At 45.1% G+C, this 15508-nt stretch overlaps 1 protein-coding gene and 1 long non-coding RNA gene across 7 annotated transcripts in view; both read left to right on the plus strand.

The window, feature by feature from the left end:
- The first annotated feature begins 2337 nt into the window (after positions 1-2337).
- LOC128408439 (uncharacterized) lies at positions 2338-7263 on the plus strand. The gene is made up of 2 exons (XR_008329076.1): positions 2338-2598; positions 6960-7263. It is a non-coding gene; the product is annotated as an uncharacterized LOC128408439 (long non-coding RNA).
- Positions 7264-13179: 5916 nt separating this feature from the next.
- LOC128408442 (uncharacterized) overlaps positions 13180-15508 on the plus strand; it is a 48264-nt gene continuing 45935 nt past the window's right edge. For 4 of the 6 annotated variants that reach the window (XR_008329079.1, XR_008329081.1, XM_053378140.1 and 1 more), the window contains exon 1: positions 13637-13890. Coding sequence is in view for 2 of the 6 variants with exons in the window: in XM_053378140.1 (XP_053234115.1) it covers positions 13812-13890 (79 nt within the window). In the remaining 4 variants the exon portion in view is untranslated. Of the gene's footprint in view, positions 13594-13636; positions 13891-15508 lie in introns of those variants that run through there. The other 2 variants (XR_008329080.1, XR_008329083.1) reach the window with 2 other exon arrangements.

Here is a 15508-nt window from a genome sequence, read left to right on the forward strand (position 1 = left end):
GAAAGAACAGTTATTCACCTGCAGTAAATAAAACTGGGTCAAGTAATTGTGCACAGAAGAAAACATAAGTGATTACTAATAGATCTTCATTTTTGGAGGCCAGTTGTGACGAAAGAGCTCATTAGAGCAGATTCTAGGCTAGAAGTTACGCATGCACTCGTAATTTAATTACACCCAGTGATAGTTGCCTTTTCCTTCATATCTTGCTATTTTAAAGTATCAATTCAGCCAACCCAGTGTCTGATAAATCATTTTAAAAAGGAACCAGCCCAAATTCATCCTTTTACAAAACAAACTAGTTCAGTTCCAAGACCCAGCCTTCAAAATGTTACAAGCTGTTCTGTTGAAGTATAGGATCCAAAAGTAATTCAGGGGCCACACACAAGTAATAAGATGTCTGAAAGAACAGGCATGCCAATTCCCCATAAGATTGTTTCCATGCTAGAAAAGGCTTACTGTGTTTAATTTCTATCAGCCACACAGCTATTAAAGGCATAAGCCAACATTCACTTTGTTCATGTACCTGCATGTCTCGCTACAAGTTGCTCTTGTTAGAAGAGAATCAATCACTTCAGCAGGGAAGATACAGGAAATCCCTTACATTCCTTCCTTCTGATGGCTTAGCAACAGTGATTAAGTAACCAAGTGTCCTTTGCAACAGCTGCACCTCTGTATCTGCCTAATTCTAAGACTTGAATGCTGCCTTCACATTTTGTTTTCTAACTTTCTTTATTTTATGTATTTCATTAAACTTATACACTGCTTGATTGTAAAAAAAACCCCTCAAATCAAGAAAAAATTACAACCCTACTTTCTTTATATATGTTTGATTGACTTACTTTTTAAAAATGTCATACACCAACATATTGTCTATTTAACCAAATCAGACTATAAGAGCTACAGAACACATTTTTACTGATTTTAATATATTAGCAGTGTGAGAATGTATGACTCCACAGCTGTACCAGAGAAGAGTAATCCTAAAAATGTAGTGATTTTCAGGGTTGCATAAGAGCATAGTCACCATTTATTTCCTTGAATTATGTTTGTTTGTGGCAGTGGCACAGTGATGAAACATAACTAGTTGCTTTTTGTCTCATGCTGGTTAGACTTGAAACGTTATGAAGAAAAAGTCCCTCAGACTTTGTCCTGGGACTTTCCATTGATCACCGGAGGCTGATGCATTGCAATGTTGTATGTAATCAGTTCCTGAAGGGCTGTCACTGCAATACTTCAATCTTCTCCTTAGAAATGTTTACTCTAGTTCAGAGATAGTGAACCTGTGGCCCTCCAGATGTTGCTGGGCTACAGCTCCCATCAGTCCCTGCCAGCATGATCAATGGTCAGAGATGACAGGAACTGAAGACCAACAATACCTGCAGCATTACACAGTGGCGTCGCAAGGGGGCGGGGGGGCAGTGCACCCTGGGTGCCATGTCTGGAGGGGTAACAAGAAGGCACCCCATGGCGTGCTTGGCTTGGGTGCGGCGGTGTAAGCAGCCCACGCGCCACCACAGCCGCATGTGGAGGATCCTCCATTCAAGGCTGCAGCCGCAAGCACAGGATCCTGCCACCGTCCGTATGGTGTTCAAGTAGCGCCGGCGGCAAACCACTACATACAACGCATGCGTGGTGTCGCACATATGCACTGTACATAGCGACACCGCACATGCACTGTACATAACAGTTTGCCGCCAGCACCGCCTGAGCACCGTACAGACGGTGGTGGGATCTCTCCATCGCCACTACAGCTGCAAGCAGAGGATCCCTCCACTGCCACTGCAGCCACGAGCAGAGGATCCCGCCACTGTCCGTACAGTGCTCGGGCGGCGGCAGCAAACCGCTGCGTACAATGCATGCATGGTGTCACACACGTGCTGTACATAGCAACGCCACACATGCGTCGTAAATAGCGGTGCAACGCGTGTGCAACTGGCAGTTTGCCCCGCCCCGGGTGTTGGTTAGCCTTCGTTTGCCCCTGGCATCACAGACTCCCCAGCCCTATTCTAGTTTATTGTGCCAACAGCATTAAGATACATTTGTGTCTGTGTGACACTGATATTTCATAAAGTGCCCCAACATAGATTAAAGGCAAATATCTTCTTTAAGGAAATGTATATCTAATAAATACCGATGAACCTTTCCTCATCAAGCTGTAACCCTGCAAAGCTTTCCCCGCTCTCCTGCTCAGTCTCTTTTAGTGTAATAAGAAGTCTATTCACAGTTAAGTTTAGCAAATCCATTTAGCCAGCTAAGAACTGACCTCTGGTCATGCTGCTTTAACTGCACACAACAAAAACATCAGCTGATGATCCCCAGAACCTTCCAATACATACAGCTGGACATAGTGTGGAATAGAGCCAGCTGCCTCTCTCCCAATCTCTTAAAGCAATATGCAGCATAACCTCAAAGGTAGCTTTGTTCTCCTTTCCTATCCTTCAGAATCTGCTAACGCAACCTCACAACTCTTCATAGCTTTGTTGTAACCTACTGCATTCAGTTAACAGCACTAAGGTGTATGAAATTCCCTCATGAATGGTGAAAACATTTGGCTTCGATGGATGAATAAGGAAGGCAGTTTGTTGCAACTAAACGACGGTAGGTCTCATAGTCCTGTGACTGTCTTGTGCTAGATCATGGGCTAAAAGTTAGGGAAGGGAAAACAGTATAGATGGGCAGAAGACACGGTCATTCTTTTGAAGAAATGGGAACCTGTAACTAAATGTTACAGTGCACCCCCAGCCTCCAACAGGAGTGTTCCTACGTAGGGCTCCAACCAGTCTGGAACAGGGAGCCTTGCAGTACTTTTTAGCACTTGCAGATGACCTTTTTTTTCTCCCTACCCACTTGAAATCTTCCCCTCCTGCGCAATAGGACTGAGGATTGTGACTGAATGACAGCGCTGAACCCAAGTTCTTTATTTCTATATGCTGGGGGTGGGGGTGGCATAGTGCTTTTAAATTAATGCCACACATCTCCCTGGTTCTAATTGCTGACCTCAGGGTACTATAAACTGTTATGACCACAATTCTTCTACATATAATATGATCTAAATTTAACACAAAATCAGAATGCCTTCAACCGTACATGGCCAAAAGCTATCCTCCAGTTTTAATTTAGGAAAGCCAGGTATGTTTGCAGTTAGAAAATTTTGTGCATATTCTAGGGGCTGCTGCATACCCTGCAAATGTCCTGATTTTCCAGATCCAGAATTATGAAAGCCATCCCAGCTTCTGATTTGAGCACAGAACGTTCCTATTTCCCCTGCCAGTGCTGCTGCCATGAAGCTTGGCAGCAGGATGAGCCGGTGCTTGTCCCGAGTGGTGGTGGCTGAGTGGGAGCATCCCATGGCCTCTCCATGGCCACTGCTGCTAACCTTCTTCCTTGGGCGGCTCGTAGTGGCTGCTGGAGAGCAGGCGAGGAAGAGGCCAGGTTGCCTCCACTGGGGCCCAGCCCCGGGTGAGGCGCTGGCTCTGAGGGGCAGGCAGAGGGTAGGGCAGCACTGGGTGGGAAGAAAGAAGGAACAGAGCAGAACGCAAGGAGTTCTGACTTTAAAAAAAAAAAAATGCTTTGTGCATCTGCATCTAATCTCCCCCTTTTCTAATATTTATTTATTGGGGTGTTTTTTTTCTTTTTTTAAATCTACCAAATAATAAAATAAATTTGGGATTAAGGGGTTTTCTCAGAATGGTGGAGGGTGTGTGCTGTGTTCTGTTGATGAAGTGGTAGTGGCACTCGCCATTCTTCTGATAGGAAATGCTTTGTGGGGGGGACACAGAAATGGGGGGTTGAGCGTGTAAGGACAAAAGAAGTAATTATAATTTAACAGGTTTCATGTTATTCTATTTTATTAAAGCAACTAGAAAAAAATATTATGATGGGAAGATCTCACACAGGTGAAGGGAAGCAGTGGGGAGGAGGGAGGGTTAGGTTGAATTTGGGAAATAAAATAATATATGGGACAGCAAAGGATATAATAGATTCTTATAGAATAGTAATATATTGTTCAAAAGGGGAATATATATTGTAATATATAATGTATATAATGTAATGTATATAATGTATAATGTAATAATATAATGTAATATATTGTTCAAAAGGGGAAGTAAATATATTTTTAGTATGTTCATTATTGTAATAGTTATTATTTCTTATCGGTAGAATGCAATGTTAATTTAGGCTTCTTCGTTTTGCTGTCTGTATAATTTTCTTAAGCCAATAAAAAATAAAATAAAATAAAGAAATGGGGGGTTTAGGAGGATCATCTGGGGGAAAGTGAGAAATGTCCCTCTTTTCATCTGAGAAATGTTGGAGGATATGCTGCTGTTCCTGCTCGCCAACCCCACCTATGCCTTTGTCCTTTCCCTCCATCTAACCAAATCACCCCACTTTACACCTCATCCACGCCCTCAACATATGCCACCTTGCTGCACACACATTTGATGGAGGCAGGAGGCGCTCCCCCTCTGTTAAACAGTTTGCCTGGGCCTGCCTGCTATTCCTCATGCTGCAGTTGCCGTGGCCTCCTATTGGCCATGCAAATGGCAGAATGTGATGACACCTACATTTTTATGTATATAGCAAGACATACGCACATGCATATGTAAATACAGCAATTCAATTTGGTTTAGGCTACAATCCTATACCACTTATCTAGGAGCAAGCCCCAGTGAACTCAGTGGGATTTGCTTCTGAGTTGACATGCATAGGATTATTCTTTAAATCTGCTATATTTAAACAGCAATGGAGAAGAAGGGGAAAACTTCTGATTCTTAAGAATGGGAGTCTAATTTTAGCCAGGTCCATTGTGAGGTAAGTGTGTGCATGACTCAGAAATGATTGTGTGATGTTACATAACCCACTGTATGTGTTGTATTTCCTAAGCACACACTGCCAGAAAGGAAGATGGTGTTTTTGCATCCTCTTCCTTGCCCATAAGTATGCTGGAACGTTCATTTCAAGAAAGACCCTTTATGCCAGTCAAAATGTATTAAAAGAAAAAAATAATTAAAAATAGCAGTGGGTTAGTTATGTAATGTGATTAATTGCAGTAGCAGGGTGGAAAAAACCACCATAGGCCTTAAACATTCACATGCAAAGTCATGTGTAGGAGTGAGAGAAGAGGTTGAAATGCACAAATTATCTGTTTCATTACATACATTTCACGGGACATTGATTTATTCCTTGTATAATTTAATCAGCATATGGAGAAATTAGATAAGTCTATGTGATGCTAAAGCAAGCAGGAGAAACTAGTTCAAGACACAGAAGCAAATAAAATCTATGGAACTTTGAAACTCAAGGCACTTTCTAAATGTTATAAAGTCCCTTTGCAGATGTCAGTAGCAAAATAACCTACCTGCTCATCTTGTGCATCCTGTGGTATTTGCATGCCTTACCCTGAAAAAAAAATGTGCATTTTTTTGTGTGTCTACTGCGCCCACATTCCTATAGAAACGGAAGGCTTGCTGTAATAACCTCTTAGAACATTTACAATCCAAGTAACAGAAATTCTGGGATTTTTCTTTGCAATGTGTTTATCAAAGAAGAACTAAAGACACTCAGTGGAACTTTGTCTACACAGAAATCTTATTTAATTCAATTGAAGTTTATTCCCAGGTAAATGGGGGATTGTTGCGCCAGTCTACATTGTTTCCTCTGTCATTGGCTGCCACAAAACAGTGAGTATTGATAAAAGACCAGAGCTGAAGGTGTAGAATGTCTAACAGCGCTGTGCCCAATTTTGTTATCCAGCAGTCTTGCAGAAGAATGTTACATCCTGGAAGCTTTACCAGGGCACATGGCAATGATAGCTTTTATCAAAACGTCAATACTTCCGACAGTGCTTCTTGTCACTATGACATCCTTGTATGACTTGTGGTGTGAGTGCTGTGCCACAACTCATTATTATTATTATTATTATTATTATTATTATTATTATTATTATTATTATGTTCTGTTGTTGTAACCAGCCATACCATAAACCATTACTTGCCAAGCACTAGCTGCTAGAATCAGACCATAAAAAAGGTGCAGCAAAGTGTGTCAAGCTCAAGGGTAAATTTATAGAGATATCATTATCCCCTCAGCTACTTCTCTACAGAGCAGTTGCAGTTTCATAAATAATAGTGGTCTAATGAGACTTTGGTGAGATATTTTTCTTCCAATATTTTTCTAGTCTATGCTCAGCAAGGGTTATAGTTTAATTAAAGGATGTCAGAAGAAAAGGAAGCTGCCCCTGAGATAATCACTGCCTGTTGTTAGATAAGTACTGAGGTGAAGACAAGCAAAAAGGGCTATCATGAAAACGATAAATTATGGAGGAGAGGGGATGGCTGATGGTTCAAAAATACAACTGACTTTTTTTCCTTTTAATTTATAAAGGATGCACCAGCACTGCTCTCTGAGTTGCCCTGTGCAGATGGTCTCCAAGTGGGAACGATCAGCTCCATGATGCTCTTGGGAAGGATGTTTACCTTTCAAACAAATGCCTCTAACACTCATTTCAACACTGAAGAATCTGTTACTCTTGCACAAGCTTTTAATACTGGTATCCTTTCCTTGTGGTATGACTTTTAATATTCTGATCAAGGTCTTAAAATGCTGTAAATTACCAAATGAGTCCATGTACATTTAATTATGAAAGGCCAACCAGTAACTAAATTTGCATGTGACATCTATTTGCATGCTAAATTTCGAATACAAAATTTAGGGTTTCAGAATTTTAATGACCATAAGTGTTCAAGTAAAAGGGAAGATAGAAGTGAAATAAAAATGTATGCAACACTGATAGCAGCTTTATTATTCCTCCTCTGAGTTAAGCCTGTACACAAATTACCAAATCTCTCTCTCTACTGAAGCACTGTCAAGACATTTGAGTTGTAATTAAGCAGATATAGGATAAGGTTAATTCAAAATATCATCTATATTTAGTGGACAATTTATTTTATTGGTTTCAGGGATGCCAACACACAAAAAGGACTCTAAATATGTGCAGTTTCACAGCTTTGGTGTCTGAACTACCAACTCCAAGCCTAGCCTACCCCACACAAACGTAGTGAAGATTAAAAGGGGAGAGGAGAAAACACTATACACAGCCTCTGGGAGGAAAAATGAGACACAAATCAACAACAACCAGCCATCTAACCACGTGCAGTCCCCTTCCCATTTTGCCAATCTTGATAAACAAAAAAGTAGCATTGTGTTGAAGTACAGTCTATATGAATTTTTAACTTGTTACAACTATAAAGTGTTTGATGCTTTTATGGTTGTATTTGCTGAGTCATTTTTTATTTTTGTTTTATACTTCCTGTATAACAATAACTATAAATAACAGCCCAGTGATGGCAATCAGGTCAGTGGTGGCTGTGTGTGAGACATGAAAAATGGTGGTGGTGGCAACTTTCAAAGTCACAATTTCTTTTCAGTAGGAAGGAGGCCTCATTTACTTCTGAGTAAAACAATTGCCAGCCAATTGTTTTTTAATAATAATAATAATAATAATAATAATAATAATAAATTTTATTTATATCCCGCCCTCCCCAGCCGAAGCCGGGCTCAGGGCGGCTAACAACAATAAAACAATACAAAAGTACAACACAAACAACACTCTAAAATCATTCATTATAAAATTAATTAAATTCAAGCCACTGGCCACCATTGGGCCAGAGCTCTGCGAAGATTGCCGAGGGAGGGAGTCAGGCTGTGCCCTGGCCAAAGGCCTGGCGGAACAGCTCTGTCTTGCAGGCCCTGCGGAAAGATGTCAAGTCCCGCAGGGCCCTAGTCTCTTGTGACAGAGTGTTCCACCAGGTCGGAGCCACAGCCGAAAAAGCCCTGGCTCTAGTTGAGGCCAGCCTAACCTCTCTGTGGCCTGGGACCTTCAAGATGTTTTTATTTGAAGACCGTAAGTTTCTCTGTGGGGCATACCAGGAGAGGCGGTCCCGTAGGTACGAGGGTCCTAGGCCGTATAGGGCTTTAAAGGTTAAAACCAGCACCTTAAACCTGATCCTGTACTCCACCGGGAGCCAGTGCAGTTGATATAGCACCGGATGAATGTGATCTCGCAGCGAAGACCCCGTAAGGAGTCTCGCTGCAGCATTCTGCACCCGCTGGAGTTTCTGGGTCAGTCTTAAGGGCAGCCCCACGTAGAGCGAGTTACAATAATCCAGTCTGGAGGTGACCGTCGCGTGGATCACAGTGGCTAGGTCAGGGCGAGAGAGGTAAGGAGCCAACTGCTTAGCTTGGCGGAGATGGAAAAATGCCGCCTTTGTTATAGCTGCAATCTGCGCCTCCATGGAAAGGGAGGTGTCGAAGATTACACCCAAACTCTTAACGGACGGTGCTGGCACTAACTGCGCCCCCGCAAGAGATGGGAGTTGCCCCCCCAATCCCATATCGTCCCGTCCCAGCCACAGGACCTCTGTCTTCGAAGGATTTAGCTTCAAGCGGCTCCCATGTAACCATCCAGCCACAGCTTCCAGACATCTGGTCAGTGTGTCTGGGGCCGAGTCAGGATGGCCATCCATCAACAGATAGAGTTGGGTGTCATCAGCATACTGATGGCAACCCAGCCCAAAACTCTGGACAAGCTGGGCGAGGGGGCGCATAAAGATGTTGAAAAGCATTGGGGAGAGTATCGCACCCTGAGGTACTCCACACACCAAGGAGTGGCGCGATGACAATTCCCCCCCAAGCGCCACCCTCTGTCCCCGACCAGAGAGAAACGAGCGCAGCCATTGAAGGACTGTGCCCTGGATCCCCACGTCGGCAAGGCGGTGGTCCAGAAGTTCGTGATCGACCATGTCGAAAGCTGCTGACAGATCTAGAAGAATCAGCAGCCCCGACCCGCCTCGATCCAGCTGTCTACGAAGATCATCTGTTAGGGCAACCAGAGCTGTCTCGGTCCCATGACCAGCACGGAAGCCAGACTGGAATGGATCCAGAGCCGATGTTTCATCCAGAAACCCACCAAGCTGTTCAGCAACCGCTCTCTCAATCACCTTACCCAGGAACGGAAGATTCGAAACCGGGCGGTAATTGGATAGATCTAAAGGATCTAATGATGTTTTCTTTAAGAGCGGGCGCACCACTGCCTCCTTCAGTTCCCCTGGGAATGTCCCCGTGCCAAGGGACAAATTGATGATATCCCCCAGGAGGGCCCGCACCTCGTCTGGACACGCTCTAATCAGCCAAGACGGGCACGGGTCGAGAGGACAGGTGGTGGGCTTTCCAGCTCGGAGAAGTCTGTCCACATCGGCTGGGGATATCCGGTCAAAGTGGTCCAATACTGGACCCGAGGACAGTCGAGGGGCCTCCAGTTCCTTTATTGTATCCAAATTGGCAGGGAGGTCATGGCGGAGCAACAAGACCTTCTCCGCAAAAAAGCTCGCAAATGCCTCACAGCCGTGTGTCAAATTGTTATTTAAATTTGGCTGTCCTTCAAGGGACGTTAAAGACCTGATTATACTAAATAATTGCGCCGGGCGAGAGCTAGCGGATGCAATGGAGGCCGAGAAGTAAGACTTCTTAGCAGCCTTCACCGCCATCTCGTAGGTTTTCATAAAAGCCCTATAAGATGTTCTTGAGGCTCCGTCACGGGCACCCCGCCATACTCGCTCTAGCCGTCTGAGGTCCCGCTTCATTTTCCGGAGCTCCTCGGTAAACCAGGGAGCCCGGTTTCTGCGGGGTCGCAGAGGGCGCTTCGGTGCGATCTCATCGATGGCTGCCAGGAGCTGGATATTCCAGCCCTCAACAAGCTCAGTCAGTGAGTCGCCAGGGGGAGCAAGGTCCCGCAAGGCTTGGCGGAATCTATCAGGGTCCATCAGCCTCTGCGGGCGAGCCCAAATCGGCTCGGCACCTAAGCAGGGTGGGGGTGGAAAGTCAATCCTGGCTTTCAGAGCGTAGTGATCAGACCATGGCACCTTCATCGAAGGAGACATGATCACATCTATACCTACACCAAAGATCAAATCCAGCGTGTGGCCTGCTTGATGTGTGGGGCCCAAAACAAACTGGGAGAGCCCTAGTGTCGCCATGGAAGACACCAGGTCCAGAGCCTGTGAGGAGGGAGTGGCATCAGCATGGATGTTGAAGTCCCCCAATACCAATAGGTTAGGGAACTCCAAGGCCCAGCCGGCCACCGCCTCCAATAGGCCTGACAGGGTGGCTGCTGGTGCGCTAGGTGACCGGTACACCAGCCAGACAGCCAAGCTCTCCTCGGAGCCCCACACTAGGCCAACACATTCAATGCCGGGGATCGATGGTGATGGTAGAGCCCTGAAAAGACAATCTTCCCGGATTAATAATGCCACCCCTCCCCCCCGGCCCACAGTCCGTGACTGGTGGAGGACGGAGAAACCCGGGGGCGCCATCTCTCGTAAGGTAACTGTTGCCCCTTCGCGCACCCAGGTCTCCGTCACACAAGCCAGGTCGACCCCCTGCGAGATAAAGAAATCTGTGAAGGCAGCACACTTGGGGAATAAATGAAATAATGTGTACATGGAGGACTCTCATCTGTCCAGTGTCAAGCTAGGAGCAAAACAAACAGCTTCTCCTATTTTTTCTGCTGCTCTAGAGGCCCCCCTCCAGATGCTTTGATGCCTGCTGATGCTTTGGAAAGTTGCCTCCACATTTTGCTTCCTATTTACTTTCTTTTAAAAGGAAAGCTAAGAGCCTGGGCCCCAATCAATATGTACCCGCTGAACAAGCCTTGTGAGCAGCCCTGATTTGTTATATTATTAGCTGCCCTGTTAGATCAAGTTAGGTTAGGTCAAGTTAGAAATCTAAGCTAGTGTGCAATAAAATCTTGGCAATGTTTCCATGGACTCTGTCATACGGGTGGGGCAGTTTGTCCTAATTTTCCTAGTGTTGTATGGATTCATGAGCAAATACATTAATAAGTGTTGATTATAGTTAGTTACAGTGCTTTTTTGCTAAAAAATGTTTAGGGGTACTCTCATTTTCCTACTCATATTAAAATACTGCCCCTCAATGAGGCCAAACTTAGATTCACAAAATGTTTAGGGATATGCGTACCCCAGAAAAAGCACTGGTTAGTTACAAGGCTTGCTGCTATTTCAGTTTCCTCTCAGTCATTCCCACTTCTTTCCTCAGTTAATTTCCATCTTACCAAGAAAACTTGACTAGGCAGGAAGTATATTATATAAACTGAGATGTGATCAGAAACATTGATCCTGCAAAATAGACATTGAAATTTATTGGTAGTTTAGGCTAACAGTGAATTTCTCTTAATCTTACCTCACAAAATATTAATTTCCAATAGAACATCCTGGTTCAGTAGTCTGTGACTTAAGTATAATACTTCAAATATTTTCTGGCTCCTCTTAGCTGAAACACCAAATATACTTTTTCCTTAGTGCACTGAACAAATTATGTTTAGAATATACTGCTGCCAGGGCAACACTCAATGCAAATCTATTGCTACATATCTTTGGTTGCAATTGTAGTCACCAGCACAAAATGATAAAATAATGAGCACTGTATGTTTTTCCTCCCCCAATAACCTTTTCCCAAAGGGGACAGGCTCCAAGCTGAAAGACCGAGTGCTTTATCGTGAGGGAGCCAGATTACTGCTGAGAAAAACAGTGTGAGGTGACTATAAATAACACACGTTTTGCAGCCAGCCAGAGCCACATTGTGGCTATTAATCTTTCTGTCAAACGGCCATCATTTGCCACCATGAAATTCAGACTATGTCTCCAATTACCCCCCTCCCATGGAGAAGTTGTCCCCCAGAGGGTTTTACATAAATATCTACTGGCAGTTGTGGGGGAGGGATCACTGCCGACAAGGAGATGTTTGCTTTTTCACATTTCTTTTTTCTGTGTCCTAATATTTTTTTAACACACACCCCAATCAGTTAAGTAAAGGAAGCATTATTTGGCTTACTATGAGATACAGTCTGACAGTGCATTAGTTTGCAGGTATATGGGTCGAGATGCACGTGCGTTGTGTGTATGTGTCTTTGTCACATGGACATTCATCATTGCCTCAGGAACCTGAGTGGCCTTGCTGCATCAGACCAGATATGCCTCTAATCTACTTTCTATTTCCAACAGTAGCCAGCCAGATGCCCTTAGCCAGGCATAGGCAAACTCGGCCCTCCAGATGTTTTGGGACTACAACTCCCATGATCCCTAGCTAACAGGACCAGTGGACAGGGATGATGGGAATTGTAGTCCCAAAACATCTGGAGTGCCGAATTTGCCTATGCCTGCCCTTAGCTATTAGCAAGGAGTTAAATTTGCCTGGTGGTGGGAAAAAGAGGACAGGGCTCTTGCATTTTCAACAGTTGCACAAAGGAGGGGTTTTCAGCAAGTGTTGCTTGTGGGAGAGGGATTAGGGAAAGGCCATTGTCTTCATGCTCCGCTTTTGCCAAGAGGCCAGATTCAAAAGAGGATGTTGCTACTGTACCACAGCTGTCAGGAAGAATTTCAGCAGGTGCAATCTGCACATTTCTTGCATTCTGGAGTTGAGATGTGTATATCCAAACTTCAGGTTCCATATGTTCTTATATACCAAGAAAATTAATCATAAAGGGTAGCCCAAGGAGGAGGCGCCGACTATGAAAACAAATTCTGTGAAGATTCAACGCATCCTTGTTTAGGCTGCTAGAACCTTCTTCCGAAACACATTACAAGTCATCTTTCATTATGACTTTTGTTTGTCTGCTTGTTTAATTGGCTCATACTGTTGTAAACTGCATGATATTGTTCCTTCAGCTTGTAAGCCACCTTCTGTGCAGCAATACAGAAAGGCGGTATACCGTACAAATTGAAAGTGAAATGAAAGCAGCGTCGCACCTCTCATTGCTATTATTCATAATAATGATAACGATTAAAAAAAAAGGTTTGCCTTGACAACCCTACTACACATTGTAACATATGGGAGGCACGGGTTGAAATTCTACGACGTGGGGAGGGGTGGAGATCCGTCCCGACCCTTATCGTGTGGTAAACGTCTTTATATATATTTTTATTGCCAACAGGAGACACGGCACAGATACGCAGATAACGAAGCGGCCAGTGGGCGGGGCGTTGAGAGGAGCGAGCGAGCGAGAAGGGAGCGCGGCTTCTCATTGGCTCCGAGTCGCTCGCAGGAGTCCTCGGGCCAGCAGCCCCTCCCTTAACCGTCCCTCCCGTGCCCTCTCCTCCTCCCTGCGGCCGTTGGTGCCTACCGCCAGCGTGTGGAGCCGCGTGAGGGGGGCGGGGCCGCGGCGCGCGAGCCCACGAGGAGGAGAACGTGCTCGGGGCGTGCCCAGGTCGCGCTTCCTCCCCTCCCTCTCGGCCTAGCTGGCCTCAGCCAGCCTAGCCTAGCAACGGCCTCGAGGGCTGAGGCGGTTGCATGACCGCCTCGTGCTTCCTCCTCCTAAACCCCTGTCCAGGTCCCGCCCTCACTCGGGTGCTGTCTCTCTGTGTGTTGTATGTGGCCGTGGTCGAAGCTCTGCTGCTCACGGGGCAAGGCGGGGTCCTTGTGGGGCTGACGCGGACTCCCGAGGAGGGCGCCGGGAGGGAGAGGCTGCCTCGGCGGCTGCTTTCGCCTTTCCTTTAAGGGCCAAAGCTGCACGTTAGGACGGTGCGGAAAACCCGCGTGGGGTGCCTCACTGTGTAAAGTCTGTGCTTGCGCGCGCTGACAAATCTGCCTCATGGCCTTTCCCTCGTCAAAATGATCTCCCCACCTCCAGTCTCCGTTGTTGTGTTCCCTGGCTGAGGGGAAAAACGAAGGCACCTTGTTCTTCTTTCTTTCTTTCTTCCATCCCCTCGCCGACAGAAACCGGGGCAGGAAAACGCTTCATGAAAATGATGTGCCAAATAGGGAGGGAAAGCACTGCGTACCGGCGGCATTTTAAGCTGCTTCCAACCCCCGCCCCCGGTAGGTCCATTTTTCCTGTACTGTATTGCAAGGAAGCACTGGTCCCTGTTTGTGTTTTGCAGACGCTTCTCTGAATTCATTCGTTTTACAAACGTGGTTGTGTCAGAACGCCCTCTTGCCACGCTGGCCCTTTGCACCGTCTCCTTTGAAGGTTGTTGCTCCACGTTTTCCCCTCCGAATTTCTGCGGGTGCCTTATTGACCTGCCCTCCCTCCCATGCGTGTCTGGCTGCCGGGCCTGTCTGTGTCTCCCCGGGTTTGGCGCACCCTGTGGCGGTTCTTTCCAGAGCCCTTTCCCTTTTTCTTTCCCAGGGTTTCCAGCTCCGTTTTCGCCCACAGCCGAATTGGCGCTGTCTCGCCTGTCATCCTTTCCAGACCGCGCAGGGAATTTTCCAAGCCTGTACTTCCTTCCCCCCCCTTTTTTAGGGGGGCAGTGCTATTTTTCCCGGAAGATAGGTGCTGGAACTCACCATGAACACCTACCTTGTTCTCTTATAATGACAGCATGAAAAATAACAGCATGGGGGGCAGTTTATGCAAAGAAATCAACTGCAACTCTTATCTGGACAAAGATAGCCTTGCAACAGTAATCCATACCCAGATAGATTACTGTAATGCATTGTCGTGCATGGAATGCACCTTTTGAAAATGGTCTGTAAACTTCAGCTTGCGCAAAAAACACTTAGTGATATGATCATATCATGCTGGTACTTTGCTATTAGCACTGGCTTCCAGTTTATTGTTGGGACCAATTCAAAGTGGTGTTTTTTTAACCTAGTACAGGTACCAGTTTACCTGAAGGATTACATATCCTACTTCAACCCCCAAATCTTCACAGAATGCCTCTGTCAAGCGAAATGTGCTGGGTAGCTTGTAGAACCCAGCAGTCATGGAATGCACTTTCTGGAGAGGCTGGAACCTATGCTCTGGATTTTTTGTTTGTTTGTTTGTGTCCTTGAATATATTTTCTCAGGCCTTTTAACTTTAACATTTTTTATGGCTCCATGAGATTTTGGGATAAGAGATTTTGTTAAAAAGGTTTGTAGTCAACCAATCTTTACTCAGAGTAGACCCATTGAAATGAATGGCCATGGCTAATGGCCCGTCCTTTTATTGACAGCCACCTAGAGAAAAAATTGTTATTGTCATTTTTGTATTGTATTGGATGGCAATACAAATACAGCAAATAAACAACTATTATGCAGAACAATACTCATTTGGCTATCATGGTAAGACTTGCTCTCTATTCATTTCTTTAATCCTATTTAAAGTAATATGCGCCTGCAGCCATCACCTGTTGCTTTTGTCTGCTAGTCAAATTTTATTAGATAACTTTTAGTGGAGTAAGTCTGTTGCAAGGAGTTCTAGTGTTAAGGGTTATAGAGGGGGGAAAGCCTATCTTCCTCTATACCATGCATCATTTTATAAACCTTTATTGTGTTCCTCTGCCCTTAGTAATATTTAAAATACATAAACTGACCCCCTTCAACTTTCCTTGTAGGGAAGGTACTTCAGTCCCTTCATATTTCTTAGTTGCTTCTTTTCTTGCTGTACAGTGCTCTTTTTGAGATGGGTCAACTGCATACACTATTCCAGAAGTGACTGCAACATAGAAGTATT

The sequence above is a fragment of the Podarcis raffonei genome, chromosome 2, assembly GCF_027172205.1.
Source record: "Podarcis raffonei isolate rPodRaf1 chromosome 2, rPodRaf1.pri, whole genome shotgun sequence".
In the NCBI taxonomy this organism is placed as follows: Eukaryota; Metazoa; Chordata; class Lepidosauria; order Squamata; family Lacertidae; genus Podarcis; species Podarcis raffonei.